The 16,800-nt window shown below is 40.7% G+C and overlaps 1 protein-coding gene across 4 annotated transcripts in view; it reads left to right on the top strand.

Moving 5' to 3' along the window:
- Positions 1–16,800, top strand: part of PDE3B (phosphodiesterase 3B) — a 283,802-nt gene that overhangs the window by 232,390 nt on the left and 34,612 nt on the right. The window contains exons 15-18 of one of the 4 annotated variants that reach the window (XR_013635919.1): positions 3,524–3,773; positions 4,158–4,404; positions 6,365–7,487; positions 11,775–11,896. Coding sequence is in view for 3 of the 4 variants with exons in the window: in XM_073347443.2 (XP_073203544.2) it covers positions 3,524–3,773; positions 4,158–4,387 (480 nt within the window). In the remaining variant the exon portion in view is untranslated. The other 3 variants (XM_073347443.2, XM_073347444.2, XM_073347442.2) reach the window with 3 other exon arrangements.

Raw genomic sequence — 16,800 nt, 5'->3', positions numbered from 1 at the left:
CTGTTACTTATCACCTTATTATCTGTGTCTGCAAATTGATTGCTCCATTATTTGCTCCATAATTTTTCTGGGTATTGAAGTTAAGCTGACAGGTCTGTAATTCCCCGGGTTGTCCTTATTTCCCTTTTTATAAATTGGCACTATATTTCACCTTTTCCAGTCTTTTGGAATCTCTCCCGTCTTTCATGCGTTTTCAAAGATAATCACCAATGGCTCAAATATCTTCTCAGTCAGCTCCTTGAGTATTCTAGGTTGTATTTCATCAGGCCCTGGTGACTTGAAGACATCTAACTTGTCTAAGTAATTTTTAACTAGTTCTTTCCCTATTTTAGCCTCTGTTCCTACCTCGTTTTCACTGGCATTTCACCACCAACCTTCTTAGTGAAAACCAAAACCAAGAAGTTATTAAGCACCTCTGCCATTTCCACATTTTCTGTTATTGTTTTTCCCCCCTCATTGAGTAATGGGCCTACCCTGTCCTTGGTCTTCCTCTTGCTTCTAATGTATTTGTAGAATGTTTTCTTGTTACCCTTTATGTCTTTAGCTAGTTTGATCTTGTTTTGTGCCTTGGCCTTTCTAATTTTGTCCTTACATGCTTGTGTTTGTTTATATTCATGCTTTGTAATTTGACCTAGTTTCCACTTTTTGTAAGACACTTTTTTGATTTTTAGATCATTGAAGATCTCCTGGTTAAGCCTGTCTTTCCTACGCAATGGGATAGTTTGCTTTTGTGCCCTTAATGTCTCCTTTGAAAAACTGCCAGCCGTCTTCAATTGTTTTTCTCCTTAGACTTGCTTCCTGTGGGAACTACCAACTCCCTGAGTTTGCTAAAGTCTGCCTTCTTGAAATCCACTGTCTTTATTTTGCTGTTCTCTCTCCTACCATTCATTAGAATCATGAACTCTACCATTTCATGATCACTTTCACCCAAGCAGCCTTCCACTTTCAAGTTCTCAACCAGTTCCTCCCTATTTGTCAAAATCAAATCTAGAACAGCCTCTCCCCTCATCCTCACACCCTCCTCCAACTTAGGTACTGCTTGTCAGTCACCCTCTGTGGAGTACATTGGGGATCATCACTCGAAGAAGAGGAGGTTACTTACCTGTAACTGGAGATTCTTTGGGGTGTGTGGTCCCTATCTGTATTCCACTTTCTGTCCTCCTTCCCCTCTGCTTCAGTCGGATCTGTCAAATTCATGGTTAAAAGGAACTGGAGACTCAGTCAGACTGCCCTACCCTTTATCACCTTGGATAGAAGCACGAGGTGAGCCAGGGCACATACATGGACCAATGGACACTTCTTTCAAAATTCTCCGACTACAGGCACATGGTGTGTATATGTAACCCTCACTGGAATACAGAGGGAACACACATCTCAAAGAACCTCCAGTTACAGGTAAGTAACCTCCTCTTCTCTGATTTCACTCTGAAGTCCACCATTTACCTATGCATCATCAACACCTCTTCAGGACCTGAGCTCTCATCATCAAATGGAAAGCAAGTGTGCTCTGTATTCAGCACTTCATCTGAGTTAGATGGTAACTCTGCATCATCTTTGCATCAGACTGCATTTCTTCCCTTTCAGATTTTAATCACATATCTGGAGATGTTTACTTGAACAGTTCTGGTGAAGCTATCTGGTACTTGAACCATTCCCTTTGGACTAAAGTCTATAATTTCCACCTGGTGCTCTGCTATATCAAAGCAGTGAGCTCAAAGGGCTTCTTCAGCACCTGTTCTCCAGTGGTTCCTGACGTTCTCTAGGTAATTGTCTGGTTTGGGGGAAATGTTCAGCTAATCCACTCCTACAAAGCAAGTAGTAGGAACTGGACTGCTTTTTAATTTTCTTTTCTTTTTTAATTCTTATCCTTGCTTACAAAGAGTGAGGGAAGGACATCAGCATTCAACTGATGAATGATGAGTCTCAAGCTTCAGTTTACCTGTAGGTCTGCCTTACTAATAAGAGTTTTTAGAAGAGCAGATGATGTGGGGATTCAATTCATTTATTATCTATTAAGTCATTAGGAATTTTATCATTGACTTTGGTGGGAGTAGCATTGCGGCTTTAAGGAGCTAATACAGTGCCTGGCATGGAATCTGAATATTCTGTTGTCTTTTATCCAGGAAAAATTCTATCAGCTGTTAGATATCATGCAGTTGCAACACACAGGAAGAGTGACCCTTCTTATAACCTGGCACTTGAGGAATCCCCCTATGTATTTGTATGCTCAACCAGCCTGTGCTTGGAGGTGTAGCTACCTTTATTAAGTAACCAGAAATCAGATGGTAATCCCTTGAATCCTATGATGAATATGGGTGGAAAGCCCTTCAGTTTTGCCTCATCCTAATAAGTATGAACAGAAGCTGGATGAAAAGGACATGAAATCTTAATTAGCAGAAGTTCTAAACATGAACTACTACAAAGTTGTAGCCAACTGTAATTATAATCTCTGGAGTAACATACTTTCTGCTGTTGACCAATTTCTAGAGGCTAACAAGTAGACCTTTTAATCCATAGTCCAAAAAGACATGGAGTTGGTGAAACATGTACTTATAGCCACATAAATTATATTTCAGACTTCAATTCAACAGGTGTTTCATTAACATCAGTGACAGTGTTGCAGAAGCTGCATACCTGGGACCCCGCCCAAAAATACAGAGAAAATTGCTGGATTTTGTCTCTGAGTTCTGCTTGTTTAGCAACAACAAAGATGACACACAGGTCATAATGGAAACCAGTACCCCACAGAACATTCACATGGACTCACCCAACTCTTTACTGCTACGTGGAATCAATTGCAGTACTCCTATCTGCCTCAATAGTCATTTTTCCAGTTCCAGCAGGAAACTTGAAAAATGTAATTGTAAAACTACAAAAATTGGCAAGGTTTTTGGACAGAAGTTAAAGACCCTATTGGCTAGTTTGTGCCATTAGGTATAGTCCTGTGTACAAAAACAATGCTGCTTCAAAAAAGAGCTAAGGGAAGAAACTGTGCCTTAGAATTACCTGTTTGCGTCTTTGTGGATTGTTCTTTTCTTCAAAATGCAAAATTACAAGAATCTTTCTTTTCTTTTGCAGAGACTCACAATTCCTTTTCTTCTCTCCCCTGCTTCTCTCCTGGGAGGAAGTAATTTAGTACTATTTTTTATCAGTAGCAGAGTATCTTCCCATTTCCTATATACATGAGCTAAGCAATTGGAGTCAAAGATCTGCCCCTCTGTGCCCACCTATACAGGGGGAGAAGCAATGACCCCTCAGAGCCACATCTCCCCATTATGCTAAGAGCAGTGACCCATCGATGCCACACAGGAAAGTGAAGGGAGAATTTACTCCCCCTTATTCTCATGCATGATAGTGCCCAGATTGTCTAGTATCTGTCCATATTTATTAAGTAATCTTAGCTAAAGAGTAGCTTTTCAAAAAATTAATTTCTCTTTAAGAAAAGAAGACACCATCAATTCAGTGTCTAGTCAGTTTTTAAAAACTGAGTTTAAAAGTAATTTTGAATTTCTAAAATTTTCAGGGTGATGAAGAAGCAAGCCTTGGATTACCTATTAGCCCCTTCATGGATCGTTCTTCTCCTCAACTTGCAAAATTACAAGAATCTTTTATTACTCACATAGTTGGCCCCCTTTGTAATTCCTGTGATGCAGCTGGCTTGCTTCCAGGCCAATGGCTTGATGAAGAGGAGGATGATATAGAAAGTGCTGAAGATGAAAATGGAGAAGAATTGGAGAGTGAAGATGAAGAAATGGAAGATGATTTTGGTCAAAGTAAGTTAAGATACGCATAGGATTTTTTAATGGATTTGGTTGAACTTATACAACATAATTATCTATTTTTGCCCATTCACTTTGGCTACTTGTATGAAAGCAGGAATAAAATTATCTCTTGCAATTAATTCTGAATTAAAATTAGAAAGGGTTTTGCAACCTCAGATAGAAGTTAGTTAATTCTTCCAATTTCTTTAGGGACTTGATATTAAAGATAGAATGTCAATATTTGCTGTGATGGAGCATCCATTTCTTTCTTGCTATGTTGAGTTCAAACCTACACCTGGTTTACAGAGTAGCATCTGGGTTTGATAAACAGAGAATATAATTATCCTGTATTTGATTGTGGCTAGCAAATGAAAAAAGTATGTTCGTAATTTTCAGAACTACAAAGAAAAGAAGGCAGAAGGCGAATATTTTGCCAGCTAATGCACCATCTGAGTGAAAATCACAAAATATGGAAGAATGTGATTGAAGAAGAAGAAAAAAATAAAGCTGAAGGGAGTAAACTGCAGCCAGATAACTCATCCTTACCTCAAACAGATGAAATTCAGGTTATTGAGGAAGCAGATGAAGAAGAGGAACGACAGTTAGGAGAGGAGAAATCATGTTGAGAAGACTTCAGACTGATGTACAGTATAATAGCAGAAAGCATATATTCAGTTTTCACTGTGCTGACTATAGACTAACACAGTTAACATGCAGTTGAAAGGCCTTAATACTGTGAGAGGATTCTTGCTGCTCTAGCAGAATCTCACTCCTATGCACTTTCACCACATGGAATATAAAACTTTATTCAAAGATTGAATATCGTATACCATGATGCAAAGTTCTCCCTGCCCTTCTTGGTGTACAAATACCTTGATATAATGCTGCCTTGCTGAATTCAGAGCTCTTATTTTCCATGAGGTACCTCCAGTTCTAAAAAAATTCAGTAACTTCATTTACCAAAGTGGCCAGAACTTTTTGCTTATGTGGAAATGTTGGGTAGATCCTAATAATATTTTGAGATTTGTACTTCATGTTGTTTTTGAACATGAATATAAAAAGGAAGTCTGTGCCTATATGAAAACCAATATTAATGTTGCAGTACAAGCCTGATTGGGGGTCTCTACTCAGTGCAATGGTTTACCTAATGCAGTTATCTCAGATTGGTTTAACCATTTGATGACTGTGAAACAAAAGCTAAATTCTAATTTTTGTGGTTTAAAAAAAAAATCCCAGGTGCATCTATTTCTGATGCTTTTTACTGTTGTGCATAATCTGCCATTTTATTTTTGCTGAAAATATTCAGGTTTGCAATGGGTATTCATGACATTGTTGAATACAAGGCTCTCATTATATATTGCCTTGCTGTTCTGTGGTAGAACATAAAAACTGTTCAATTTTAATCATGAAGGGATTTTATTTTTAGTCAGTAATGCTATATGTTCCACTCTTACTCAGGATTCATGTTAAAAAACATGTTAATTTACCACACAGCAGATTTTATATAATTTAAAATCCTGCACCAATGTAAGATGTTAATTTTTTGAGGAAAATAAGATCATAATTCATTTATTCTTTGTATGTAAAACTTCAGGAGAATTAAAGTTTGGGTTTTTTTTAAAAAAAGCTATTGTTTCAAAATGGCAAGTGTACATTTTCCCTGCCCTTATAAATCATGCATAAATACATACCACAAAACATAGTGTAAACCACTCATGCTAGAGATAAACAACTGAAAAACTTTTTACTACTGTTTTGAAAGAACATGTATACATTGAATAAAGAATGTATTACAGTGTTGTCATTGGAATGTCACCATCTCCATATGTCCCATATTTTAGTGCACTTTAATCTTTCATTTTCCATAATACACACATCATAATACACACATTTAATCAGATTTACATCCTGGCCAGTACATATAGAATGCAGAACATGACTACTATGTATTTGTAATACCCCACAGCAGTATAAATACAGTTACTGTATTACAGAATACATAGGGGTTTAAGTTTTTTAAGTGAGAAGTCTAAACATTTCACAGAAGTTATTATCAGGACAAGTATCATTGTAAGGGTAAGTGCAAAGAAACTGCATAAACTAGTTAAGCTGCAAGTATGTAATTTTCTTATGCAAACAGTAAACTACACTCATTTTAAATGAGTACCTTTTAATACCAAACAAGTCTTTACATTCTGCACAGTGAATAAATCCAGACATTTGGTTTTTGTTGATCTTGCAGACTGTATCTACATTTATCTGTGTTTATACCTTCATCTCAGTTGGGTAAAAAAAATGTAATCTTTTAAAGATAAACTTAGTGTAAACCATTGTTACCAAGGATTTTTAATTTAATTTTGTACAGTTGGCCAATCTAAATGACTAGAAATGGGAGCTCTGAGCTGTTTTTGTCTCAGACACTTGTGTTATTTATTATACAGAGTCAGTGCCAAATTCCCCTGTGACTGCCATCATTGCTACCACCACATATTTTGTAACACCTAAGCAGTGTTCCCACCAAATATTTCTACCGGTAATAGAATTTAGCAAATATAAATTGACATTTATTGATTGTGCATTTACATTGTACATTCTGTTCATAGATTTTCAAAAAAATATTTTGATTACTGAGATCAGGAAACAAATGGAGGTAATGACATCATTACTAAAGGCCAGATCAAGTCATATTTGCAAGCATGGCTATAATAAAAAGTGAAGGACGTGGTTTTACTCACCCAACAAAAGGAGGAATCAGAATACTGGCTATGTTGCCATCAGCAATAATAAATGATCAGGTAAGGCAGGCCAGGCTAGTATGAGCATAGCATTCTCACATTTCATTCCATCCTTCAGCTCCCAGTCCACTTCTGGTGTCGGTTCAAGGCCATCAATTAATTACAACCCAGTAACATTTTAATTCATGACCACCAAGACAGCTGTGCTGCTCTGATACAGTGCAGCTCACAAAACCCAGTACAAAGCACATAATAGCTAGATTGTCATTTGAGGGAATCCTAATTATGAAGTGAGGTCCCCATAGGAACTTGGACCAAGGTGGAGGTTACCCACCTTTAGGGAACTCTTCAGATTCTTCTTCTTTGAGAAAGCTTTCCCATCATAATTGCATAGATGTAAAACAAACAAACCTCTAAAATACCAAAAAGACATCAAACCTACTCTCCCCAAATATTTATTTAATCAAACCAGAGTCTCCTCCAACCAGGGAAGAGGAAAGTGCAGATATTTCCTTGAAGCTCACTAGGATCCTCACTATGTAAATATTTACCTGGGAATCACTTAGCCGCTACTGTGCTGGATGTTGTACAAAACGTAAGATGAAGAACATTTTATAGTGTTATTTCTGTTTAGCAAAGCCTTCATTTTGAACAGATGGGTTCTCTCTCTGTTTGAAGACAGGTATTCTAACCAAACAAATTAACAAGACTCTTTCCTGCCAAGTGGTTTCCCATAGTCTTTCTCTTCACTGAGTTCTCCGTTTTCCTCACTGCCTGCCTTGCATTATGGATGGAACCAGGCTGTAAACTCTGCTCCCTCAGTGGACCCATTTCTTCCTTTGACTGTGGGAGACATCAGGGTATTATGTCGATGCATCAGACCTAGTAAAAAACAACGAGTGGCATTCTTCTCCAAGCTCCCTTTCCACAGCAGAGCTAGACAGATGAGTCCAGGACTTACGAAGGCAAGAGCAATGCTGCAGTCCTTGAGGTAAGTGCCCACTCAACAAAGCTGCTCCCAGAAATAATTGTTTACCTGGGTAAAACCCATCTGAGAAGTGTATTTATGTTCCTTGCATTCAACCTTCCTTCTCTAAGAAATTTAATATAAAGGAGATCTCTTATTCTGTCACTTCATCTGAGAAATTGGCAGCCAGGTCCACCAAAAGCAAATAAAAAACTGAGGAAAAATCTTGAGAGGATTGAAACATTTTTGAGATCTTATTCTGAAGAAGGGTCAATTTCTATTTCTTCCCATTTGGAAAATGAGAAAGATATGCCTTCTTGCAGGCATTGCAATCCACAGGGACAAATTTAGACATATTACTTTAGCCCTTTCCAAAACAAACATAAAAGGACTTGGGTGGTGATGGAGAATGATTAGCTGATTCTTCCCCCGATACCACTATTACTACTGTTGGAGTGTTGCCTGGGCCCTGCTGATTGGCTCTGCTACTGAAGTGATTTCAGGAGCAGTGCAAGTGTGTGTGTGTGGGGGGGGAAGTGTGGTTCATTATCTGCATCCCTCACCAATGCAGGTGGTGTCAGTTACTGTTTTAATGTCCTTTACTCCAGAATAAGTTTTTAATTGGTGAATAATAATTTAGTGTTTGCCTTTGGGATTGCTGTATAATATATTTTTAAAGTGTATAATATTCCATAGCTATGGTACTGAGCTAAAATAAATCTGGTATATTTCAATCTTTTGATACTTAGCATAAAATGTTGCCTGTTTTTGCAGTAACACTTTTTCCTTCTTTGTGGGCATTTAAAGCTATTAGACTTTTTCAAAGCCTTGAGGAAATATATCCTTACCCCGCCCTTCTCCCCCTCCCCCCGCCCACGCCACCTCTTTGCTATCATACTACTAATACGTAAACAAAAAATACAGGGGGGTATCGTGGTAAAAAAAGAGAGGACATTTCACTGATCTATTAGGAATACCCAAAGAGTTTTAGGACCACAGTAATATGGAAACTTTCATATTTCAGTTCCTATCAGAGTCTTCCTTATTTTCTGTGGCCTTAGAGGCTACTCAACTTCCAGAAGTAGTATCTTCTACTAGACAAACATTCTCCTTCCACAATTATGTTGGCTTTTGGGGGCATGGACTGTCATTTACAATATGTTTTCATAGTGCCTAGTACAATGGGCTTCAAGCTGGTTGGCCACTAGTGCCACCACAATATAAGTGTTTAATAAGGAGAAGTTATTTGGGGCAATTCAAGACTTAAATTATTCTTTTAAAATTAGGTTAGATTTTATGTCCTCAAAGTTAATTGGTTTTAAAAAACACAGATTGTGCAGAAAGAAATATTAATTAAGCAAAGGAAAAGATAGGAAGGAACCTTTGAAACTGGTTGAATTTTCAATAAATGTTTTTCGGTATAGAAAGAATTCTCAGAAAATATTATTAAAAATGCTCAAATCCAAGATCTAGATTTTGCTGAAGGATTTATCTTGGGTTTGTCTGAAAGACTATGTAGTTCTATGTCACCATGTTTGTATTTAATTAATAGTTTTAATCCTCCTCTTCAGATCTCTAAAAATCTGAATCCCTAATAAAGACTCCTTTTTCACTGCTTTTGCTAAACCTGTTTCATACACAATTACTGTCACCTTTAATATCTCCTGTTGACTAGAGAGACTAATTTTCTCTGGAAAAAGAAGGGTAACATAATTAACATCAGCAGCCCTGTTTCCCCATACGGGGTTGATATAACTAGCTACGTCAAAGTAAAAACAGTGCTTTGTCTCCACTAGGGTTGTACACTGAGACAGCTTATCTTCATGTAAAATCACATCTTTTTAAAATGAAGACGTAGCCTTAGATACTCTATTTTTCCAAATTTTTGTAAGTCTGGCATAGTTTGCTTGAAATTCCATGATGTTAACCATGTGTTAATCCTACTGGGAACATGTTACTTCAATTCAGCTGACACTGGGCCAGGTGACCTGCAATTCTTATGTGTAGACAAGCTTGGGGAAAAGTCTTGAGTGGAACATTGTTGTTGTTAAGAAACCTAAATCCCAGGAAGTGGATGATTTTTTGATTCTACATAGCATTTTAGAGCACATTGGGAAAGGAAACTTCTTACAGTTGCATTTCAGCAAAGATCAAAAGAATTACTTTGAGGTAAATTTTCTTTTTTTAAATCTTAGATGACAACAGATATAGACAGCACATTGTTGTACATGTAATTCAAAAACCTGGACCTTTCCTTATAATATCTAACACATTCCTGAAGACCTAGGAAAATAAGGGAAAACATTTCAGTATGCCACAAAAGCAGCTGCCTAATCTGTGGCATAGATAAGAATCTAGTTTACAGATAATGGTATTAATTGTGGTCATTAGATTATCTGTGTGGCTTTTCTCCTTAGCAGGAGACTCTTCCTCAAAACTAAGGCTCTTGGGCCCTCTCTTTTGCAGGCTATTTTTGGATCTTATTGTAAATGAGGTAGCTGGCCCTAAACCTAAAGCAGTATCATCACCTTCCAACATTTGTGAGAGAGAAAAAGAGTAGAAAAGTCGGTCCATATAACAGAAAAGTACAAAAGTATTCCTTTCCTACCCTCTAAAGCTTTAAGTCCAGAGGGTGCTTTTTCTCCAGGACACAACAGAAGCCAGGGTTCAAATAAACTTTCCAAGAGCAATATGTGACTCTTTTCCACAAACTCTTTGCCGCCTTCAAGGGGGAAGAATGTCTGCATTTAGGAAGGAGTAGGAGGACGCAACATCAGACCACTAGATCTTTCAAATAATAGTGCAAAGGCACAAGGTATAACAACTTCTCATATTACCCCAGCTCTCATCTTGTGTTTTTTCCCATGTTCTAGATATCCTGCCAAAAAACTCAAACCCTTGACTCATGTCTCCAGATCAGCCCTATCCTCAGAATCCCTTGCCACCTTTGATGAGTTCAGGCAGAAAATCTATTCTTTCTACTTCATTATCACAAAAGAAGGGTTTGAAATGTATGTGTTTATATAAAAAATTCAAACGGGAATAACTGAGATCAACAATAGCAGATGTGGAATCAGACTCCTTTCTAGCTTTCATGGATCTGAAAGACAAGTATTTGTGAAAACCAATTCAGATAAAATATCAGAAATTCCTCCAGTTTGTGATTGATCAATCAAGGAATTGCATTACTCGTCCTTATAGAATGGCATTGTCTGTACTGACCTTTACTAAAGTTCTAGCTATGGAACAGCCTCACTGGCAAGATCCATGTATTACCCCACCTATATGACTGACTCATAAATTCACCAAACTTTTTCACAATCAAGGATGTGGGCAAAGAAACAACCTAATTATTTTTGAGAGTGGGGATCATGGTAAACCAAGACCAAGAAACTACACTGGAGAGAAAACTTGGATGAGGGCATAAGTACGCTTTATCTTTAAAGAATACAGTATATGGTGGATCAGATGTGAGGGAATGCAGCTGAGAGACCCTTCTGACAGAAGTGATAGCAGTTATAAAAATCAAGTTCCATGAAAGGTGTAATAAGGAGCACATTGCTGAAAGCTCAAATGGTGGTCCCATAAGCTTGGACAAAATCAAGTTCAAATGCCAAAGGGGAATGGGCTCCCTTAATTTAGGGTACAATCTTTCCAGGCCTTTATAGAATCTAATTGTTACGTTGTTAGAAAAAACACAGTTATCTGCACAAGGGTGGAAAGCTGATATTGCTGCCCAGTGAACCTTGATAGAGGAAATTGCTAAATCTTCCTGTTTCAGGTTTAGCAGATAGTTGCATATTTGTTGGATGGACGAATGCATCAGCGAGACTCTGGTTTGACAAGCCCAGATGGAGAACTGCCTCCATTTTGACAGATAGATGGCCCTAGTGGAGGGCTTTCTGCTACTTTAGTAAGATCTGCTAAACTTGCTCCAACCAAATCTGCTCTTTGGGATTTAATCATGGAGCTTCCAGGCCATTAAATGAGGGTATTGCAGGTTCAGGGGGAGCGGCCAAACATGGTCCTGAGAGATCAAATCCAGGTGCAACGGCATTGAGATTGGAGTTGCCACTGAGAGGTCCAGTAGAGTGGAGAACCAATGTTGACAGGCCATGCTGGGGCTATTAATATAACCCGAGTGTGGTCCCGCTTGATCTTTAGCAGCACTCTGTAAGAGTGGGATTGGGGGAAAAGCGTAGTAAAGCTTTACTGTCGAGGGTTGCAGGAAGGCATCTGTGATGGAGCCCAGATTGTGGCCTTACAGGGAGTAGAACTGTTGACATTTCTGTTGTACTTGTTCACAAATAGGTCTATCTGGGGAGTCCCCCACTGCTAGAAAATGCATCTGGCTACATCTGGGTGAAAAGAGCACTCATGGTGACTGGGAAAAGACCTGCTCAGGCAGTCAGCCCATTCTGCTCACTTGGAAGGTAAGAGGCCTTGAGATTGATTGAATGGATTGTGCAAAATTGCCACAGGTGAATTGCTTCCTGACACAGGAGGGATGAGCAAGCTCCTCCCTGCCTGTTGAGGTAAAATACTGCTGCAGTGTTGTCTGTACAAACAGGTTTCTCCCCCTGATATGAGGTAAGAAAGCCTGACAGGCAGGATAAATCTCCCTGAAATCTCTGACATTGATATGAAAAGTGAGTTCTGTCAAGGACCAAATACCCTGAGTTAGGAGGGGCCCCAGGCGAGCTCCACACCCTAGAGCCAACATATCTGAGTCATCAATGGTTGAGGGCAGAGGAAGGGAACACCCAGACAAATATTGAGAGGATCTAACCACCAATTCAGTTAAATTAGAACCCACAAAGGTACCATGAGCAGTGTCCAGATGAAGATGGATTGGCAGGTACACTGAGGCCAGTCACATCTGGAGGGGTTTGAGGTGCAGCCTTGCATGTTGTATTACATATGTGCACATTGCCCTGTGCCCTAGTAGCCTCATACTGTTTTGGTCTGTGATTGGATGAATCTTGAGGTTTGTCACAAGAGATCAAATAGATTGAAATCTTGACTTCGGGAGAAATACTCTCACCTGGGTAGAGTCCAACACAGTCCCTATCAACTCTGTCCTCGGCAAAGGATAGATTTGTCTGCATTGATCAGGAGGCCTAAGGCCTTGAAGGCTGACTGAATGAGTTGAATGCTGAATATAACCTGAGCTCTGGACCAGCCAGTCATCCATGTAAGGGTAAACCTGCATTCCTAGTCTCCTGAGGAATGCTGCTACCAGGGCCATACATATTGTGAACACCCAAAGAATTGCAGGCAGGCCAAATGGAAGCACCATGAATTGGTAATGTGAGTGCTTCAGTAGGAATCTGAGGAATTTTCTCTGCTGTTGGTATATCAACACATGAAAGTAGGCATCTCTTAAATTGAGGGTTTCCAGGATCCATGTAGGGAATAATGGATGCCAGGGTGACCATGCAAAACTTTATTTTATGAGATAGTAGTTGAGCTGACGCATGTCTAAAATAGTTTTGAGACCTCCCTTGGCTTTCAAGATTAGGAAATATTCAGAGTAAAAACCCTTCCATCTTAAATTCTGCATAACATCACCTATGGCTCCCATCTGAAGGAGAGATTGAACCTCCAGGACCAAAGTTCTTCATGAGAAGGGGTCCCTGAAGTGGGATGGGGAGGGAGGGTGGGATGAAGGGGTACAAATAAACTGGATGGTGTATCCCACTTCTACAGTCCCAGATATGGGACTAAGCACTACAGAGATGGGAAAGGTGGTTTGCAAACAAAGGAGAGTCTGAACTGAGGCCAGGCACTGTCCCTGTGTTGGGGTCCTAAGCACACTCTTGGGATGCAGCCCCTCTATCTAGCATCCTCTCTAGAGTTGCAACTACATTATCCAATTGCTCAGCCCTTAGAACCAGTGCTGAACTCTCCCATACCTCAAATACAACCTCTTCTTGAACTCCACCCAAAGATGTGAGCCTTGTGGTTCACCACCTCAAGGGGCCATGTGGTTGGTACAATTTATAAAACACAGATTCTTTGCACAGGGTTCTTACCCATTAATTTTTCTTACTCGCATAATAAATGCATAGATCTTTACAAAAATAATAAACCCTATGTGCATTTCCCTGCCTCAGTTTCCTCACCACTCCAGAGCATTCTTTGAGCTGGAGTCAAGGTCATCTGTGTCCTTTTGTTACAGAGCATATTTTGGTTCTGAAACATGGAGCCTTCTCCCCCCACCTCACCTTGCTTGACTTGGCTGATTCATCCCCTTCCCCTCTCCTGCCCAAACTTTCTTTGTGTTTGGGACATTGTCTTCTGTCCCTCCTGCTTTGTCATTTCTGTCTCTTTGCCTTTCTTGGGGATCTTCCACTCTCTGCACTTCCCCCACCCCCTTTACACGAGTGAAGGAAATACCTTCTCCCAGGCTCCAGCAAATCCATTGTCCCAAAGTACTTCACCCTGAATTAGATAGTCATTGAGTTCTAGTGACCCGCCAATATACCTGTCTGGGAAATGCTTAAAACTTGTCAGCACTGGTGGATACACAGATAGAGGGGTGTCAAGGTTCCTTCCCCACTCTGAACTCTAGGGTACAGATTCGGGGACCTGCATGAAAAACCCCCTAAGCTTATTTTTACCAGCTTAGATTAAAACTTCCCCAAGGTACAAACTATTTTACCTTTTGTCCCTGGTCTTTATTGCTGCCACCACCAAGCATCTAACAAATATAACAGGGAAAGAGCCCACTTGGAAACGTTTCCCCCCCCCAAATCTCCCCAAGCCCTACACCCCCTTTCCTGGGGAAGGCTTGATAAAACTCCTCACCAATTTGCATAGGTGAACACAGACCCAAACCCTTGAATCTTAAGAACAATGAAAAAGTAATCAGGTTCTTAAAAGAAGAATTTTAATTAAAGAAAAAGTAAAAGAATCACCTCTGTAAAATCAGGATGGTAAATACCTTACAGGGTAATCAGATTCAAAACATAGAGAATCCCTCTAGGCAAAACCTTAAGTTACAAAAAGACACAAAAACAGGAATATACATTCCATTCAGCACAACTTATTTTATCAGCCATTTAAACAAAACAGAATCTAATGCATATCTAACTAGATTGCTTATTAACTCTTTACAGGAGTTCTGACCTGCATTCCTGCTCTGGTCCCGGCAAAAGCAACACACAGACAGAGAGAACCCTTTGTTCCCCAGCTTTGAAAGTATCTTGTCTCCTCATTGGTCATTGGTCATTGGCCAGCGAGGTTGTTTTAGCTTCTTAACCCTTTACAGGTGAAAGGGTTTTTCCTCTGGCCAGGAGGGATTTAAAGGTGTTTACCCTTTCCTTTATATTTATGACAAGGGGCATTTGTGATACAGCAATTTTCACAGTAACAACTTCAAAATAACTTCATGATATCAACCAGAATTCATAAGTTGTACATATGTTCCCCAAATCATCACACAGAAACAGTAGGTATACTTGGAGCCCTTATATTTGAAGGCTTCCGAGGTATCCGTGAGTTTAACAGTCTGAAGCCAGCCCTAAGGCCATCATCTCATGGGTCAGTATACGAGACTCCAGTACCGATATGTAGTCTCTGGTTGCCATAAGTGCTTGGGGAGTTGATTTCAAGAGTACTGATGTTGCAGTTATTACCACCAGGCGTGAAGATGTCAACAGCATTGATGCCAAGATCATGGGTATCGGAGGAATGGCAATGTGTACCAGCTTCATTGGTACCAAAGTTGGTTCTTGAGGAGCCTTTCTAGTCTTTAGCTCCCTATGAACATTACAGAGCTGGAAGTCTTAGGGTCCTTTGACTGGCCTCGGTATGGAGAACAGTTCCTCTTTTCCCTGGGAGTCTTATGAGGTTTTCTGCCCTCTATTACTGGTTGAGGATCTCAGCGACAGAACAGTTGAAATTCTAGCTGCCGAAGTACTTCTTGCAGAGTATTCTGCTTAATGAGTCCTGGGCTGGCCTGGATCAGAGGCTGGATACCTCTCAGAGGTAATCTCAGAAGGGCTTCTCTGGATTTTTGCATCGTCTTAGAGAAAAACTTACAAATAATGCATTTGTCCCTAACGTCCTTCACCTAAATAGATGTGCATCCAGTAATGCCCATTGTTAAAAGGCATGAGGGCCTCACAGTTTTTAAAACCTGGGGACTAAGTATTGCTTCCTCTTCCCCTGCAAGGAGTGTCTGGGACTGTGTCAGACCCATCCCTATAAACTCCCACAGCTGCAGGAAGCTCAGCATTCGCCCCTGCTTCCTGTCCTCATCACTCTTCAGCGTCACAGGGTCACTGTATGAGGAGCTGCTCCCCCATCCACCCAACCCCCCTGCATCTGGACCTCCCATACCCAGATACCCCCACCAAGCCTCACCCCATACACCCAGAACCACCCTAGCCCTCCACACCCAAACCCCACCCCACTGAACCTTAACCCTTGCATCTGGAGCCCCCATACTCCTGCACCCAGACCACCCCCCACTGAGCCATCTGCACTAAAATCCCCACGCCCCTGCACCACCCTGGGTTCCCATATCTAGACACCCATCTAGCTGCACCCAGACCCCCCTGCTGAGCCCCAACCACTTTCACCTGGAAGCCCCCGCAGAGTCCCCATTACCCCTGCACCTGGAACCCCTCCCCTCGCCCCCCGCAACGAGCCTCTGTGCATCCAAATCCTGCCACACCTAGACCTCCTTACTGAGCTGCTTGCACCCAGATTGTCCCACACAGAATCCTCTTGTCCCACACCTGGATCCCACACACACACACTGAGCCCCTCCACACTTGGATTCTGCCTAGTGGAGCCTGCCTGCCCCACACCTGGTGCACATGGTACAGAGGGGCAGGGCCTCAGGGTGTTTCTGGGACAGGCCCAGGCCTTGTGTTGTGTCAGGGTCTGGTGCAGTCTCACCACTGAGTCTGTGTCCTGAGAGGTGGAGAGGCTGCGGGGTGATTTCCCACCTTTGTACAGCCAGTGGCCTGTGCTCCCCACTGCCATGCTGGAGCTGCTGCATTTATTTATTGACAATAAAACTTGCAGAATTTTAAAATATTGTGCGCTGAATTTTTAATTTTTTGGCGTAGAATGCCCTGTAATAGTAAGTACGTAAGTTTAAGACAGAAATGTGATTTTTCAAGTTGACAAATGTCCCTTTAAACAATAAACAGCTGATACTGAGGCCTGGTCTACACTGGGGGGAGGGAGGGGAGAATTGATCTAAGTTATGCAACTTCAGCTACATGAATAACGTAGCTAAGTCAACATACTTAGACCTACTCACCACGGTGTCTTCACTGTGGTGAGTCGACTGCTGCCACTCCCCCGTCGACTCTGCCTG

The sequence above is a fragment of the Lepidochelys kempii genome, chromosome 6 (assembly GCF_965140285.1).
Source record: "Lepidochelys kempii isolate rLepKem1 chromosome 6, rLepKem1.hap1, whole genome shotgun sequence".
NCBI classification, from domain to species: Eukaryota; Metazoa; Chordata; order Testudines; family Cheloniidae; genus Lepidochelys; species Lepidochelys kempii.
The sequence above is the reverse complement of the archived record's forward strand: the minus strand, read 5'-3'. Positions and strand labels throughout refer to the sequence as shown.